This window comes from Gavialis gangeticus, unplaced genomic scaffold (genome assembly GCF_001723915.1).
Source record: "Gavialis gangeticus isolate Ggan-Ray unplaced genomic scaffold, GavGan_comp1, whole genome shotgun sequence".
Lineage (NCBI taxonomy): Eukaryota > Metazoa > Chordata > Crocodylia > Gavialidae > Gavialis > Gavialis gangeticus.
This window is the reverse complement of record NW_017728992.1, coordinates 96,240,074-96,242,243: the sequence shown is the minus strand read 5'-3', so window position 1 is coordinate 96,242,243 and position 2,170 is coordinate 96,240,074. Positions and strand designations below refer to the sequence as shown.

At 36.3% G+C, this 2,170-nt stretch overlaps 1 protein-coding gene across 2 annotated transcripts in view; it reads left to right on the top strand.

The window, feature by feature from the left end:
• The window catches only part of SMCHD1 (structural maintenance of chromosomes flexible hinge domain containing 1), a 188,403-nt gene extending 186,642 nt beyond the window's left edge, over positions 1-1,761 (top strand). For both annotated transcript variants that reach the window (XM_019525875.1, XM_019525868.1), the window contains 2 exons: positions 299-413; positions 1,345-1,761. In XM_019525875.1, coding sequence (XP_019381420.1) covers positions 299-413; positions 1,345-1,444 — 215 coding nt within the window. In that variant the 3' untranslated portion in view covers positions 1,445-1,761. The remainder of the gene's footprint in view (positions 1-298; positions 414-1,344) is intronic.
• The last annotated feature ends 409 nt before the right edge of the window (positions 1,762-2,170 follow it).

The following is a 2,170-nucleotide window of genomic DNA, read 5'->3' as shown; positions in this document are numbered from 1 at the left end:
AGAATGTAATAAATATGTATTGAGTTGATATAAAAATATTTGTGATGTATTTGAAAACTAAGTTTTAATTCCCACTAATCTATAAACTCCACTAGTAAAGTGTGCAGTAAGTAATTGTTTTAGGTATGTGTTTCTTGAATGTAATCACTTCTGTACATTGAGGAGACAACAAGTCTGTATCAAATAGCAAGACTTATACTTATTTTGAAACACATTTGCCTCGTTTCATGAATGATTTTATAATCAACAAGGTAAAAATAACCATTTTTAACACATTCCTATTTATCCTTATTTGAAGGTATGACCCCATCAGATAAAGGCACTGAATCATTTCAGCCAACAACACTTGATTTTTCAGACAGTCCCATTCCTCCCAAAAGAATGAGAAGAGAAATCGTAAAAAAGTTATATAGGTAGGTCTGTTCTGAATAGTCGTCATTTTTCCGTAAGATAAATTAGAAATGAATATGGGTTTATTTTTGCCCAGTAAAGAAACTATTTTTAAAAACATTTCTTAACTTTAGTGTACAGTGACAAGTAATTAAAACAGATAGAGATTGTGTGCATGAGAGAGACTTCCCAAGATTGTTAAAACTTCCTGCCAAGTTTGTACTGTCATGAAAGCTTTACAGAAAAACTTTACTGCTCAAGTTCCACTTTCCTCTGAGGTAATTGGCTGGCATCACAGTATTCTTCCAAACCCTCAACTTTTCCTGGTATCTTCAACTCCTTCACACCTGAAATTCAACACCCAGCAGTCTTAGGTTGCTAGTCCACATTGAGCACATGTGCTATAAGGAGGCATCCTTCCTATGTAGGCTGAGCCAAACAGTTCTATGGGATGGGATCTGTGGTACCACATGGTGGCATAGAAAACAGGTAGCAGATCTTTGTAATGCTTTGACTTCTGTCCCACCACTCTGACACATTAGTACACACTTCAGTTTGTCCCTTTGCACTATGTGCGAGAAGTGAGTGGCATATTGTGTTTCTTGCCATCCAGATTTCCAGGGAAAAAAACATCTTGGCCTTACTTTTTGGTAGTATTTTCATGTGTTTACTAGCCTTTTCATTCTTTTACTTTTTGTCTTAATGCAAGACTTAACTAGCTAGTCAATTTAGGTATCTAAATATCTGGGCTTTATCTTAGACTCTTCTCAGTGGAATGTCCGTCTAGGCCAGGAACTTCACAGGCGGTGCATTTGATGTCTTTTGAGGATGAACCTTAGCTAGTGTAAATTGTCATAGCTTTCCATAAAGTATAATAATTTATGCTAGCTGAGGTTCTGTCCTTTTATAGCTATTCTAGAATTGATTTGTGAACCCCTATACATTTTTATTTAGTGCAGAAGAATGGATCTCTCCTACAAAGAAGCAACAACAGCAGCAAATGCAGACCTCTACATCAGAATTTAATGGAACGCCACGGAAGAGAAAGGCATAAACCAATTACATTTGTTGAAAAGTAAATGTGTATTGAAAAATGTGAATAAGCTCATTTAAAGAAATATTCATGTTGTATTACGAATTAATATGAAGATTTTTATACAGATAGAAGATATAAATGTATTTCAGTTAGTAGCAACAGCAGTTTCCTAAGTATTTAAAAATTGGTAGTCTAATTTTTGTATAGTTAGCTTTTATTTCTAAAAATTTTTCAGAGTTTTTAGGTTTCTGAATGTGGAAAAAGCTTAAAATACACTCTTTTTTTATTTATGAATATTTTCAAACTTTGCAATAAAATTGCTGCAATATAGAGAATGTTGCCAGTGCAGTGTGGTGTTGTGATTAACATGGTCGGAAATGCGGTGAAATGTGATTGTCATTTAAAAAGTGTCTGAATCCCTCTTTGGAAAGAGGACACCCTGGACTGCCCTGTTTACATAGCAGAAATAATTACTGATGCCAAGACAAAATTTTGTTAAGGCTAAGTACAGACATTCAAAAAGCCTGTCACAGATGGGCTTTTATCATGCTTTACTTAAAATGCTATAAGTTAGATAGCATTTGAACCAAACAGACATTGCCATTTGGCTCTCACTGCCCAAGGCCAGCAGATAGGAGCTCTTCCATGCCTCTCAGCATGCCCCACTGGCTCCCTGGGCTGCTGAAGACTGCTAAGCAAAGCCAAACGGGCAAGCCACCCCTGGTGAGCTGCTGGGCACAGGCC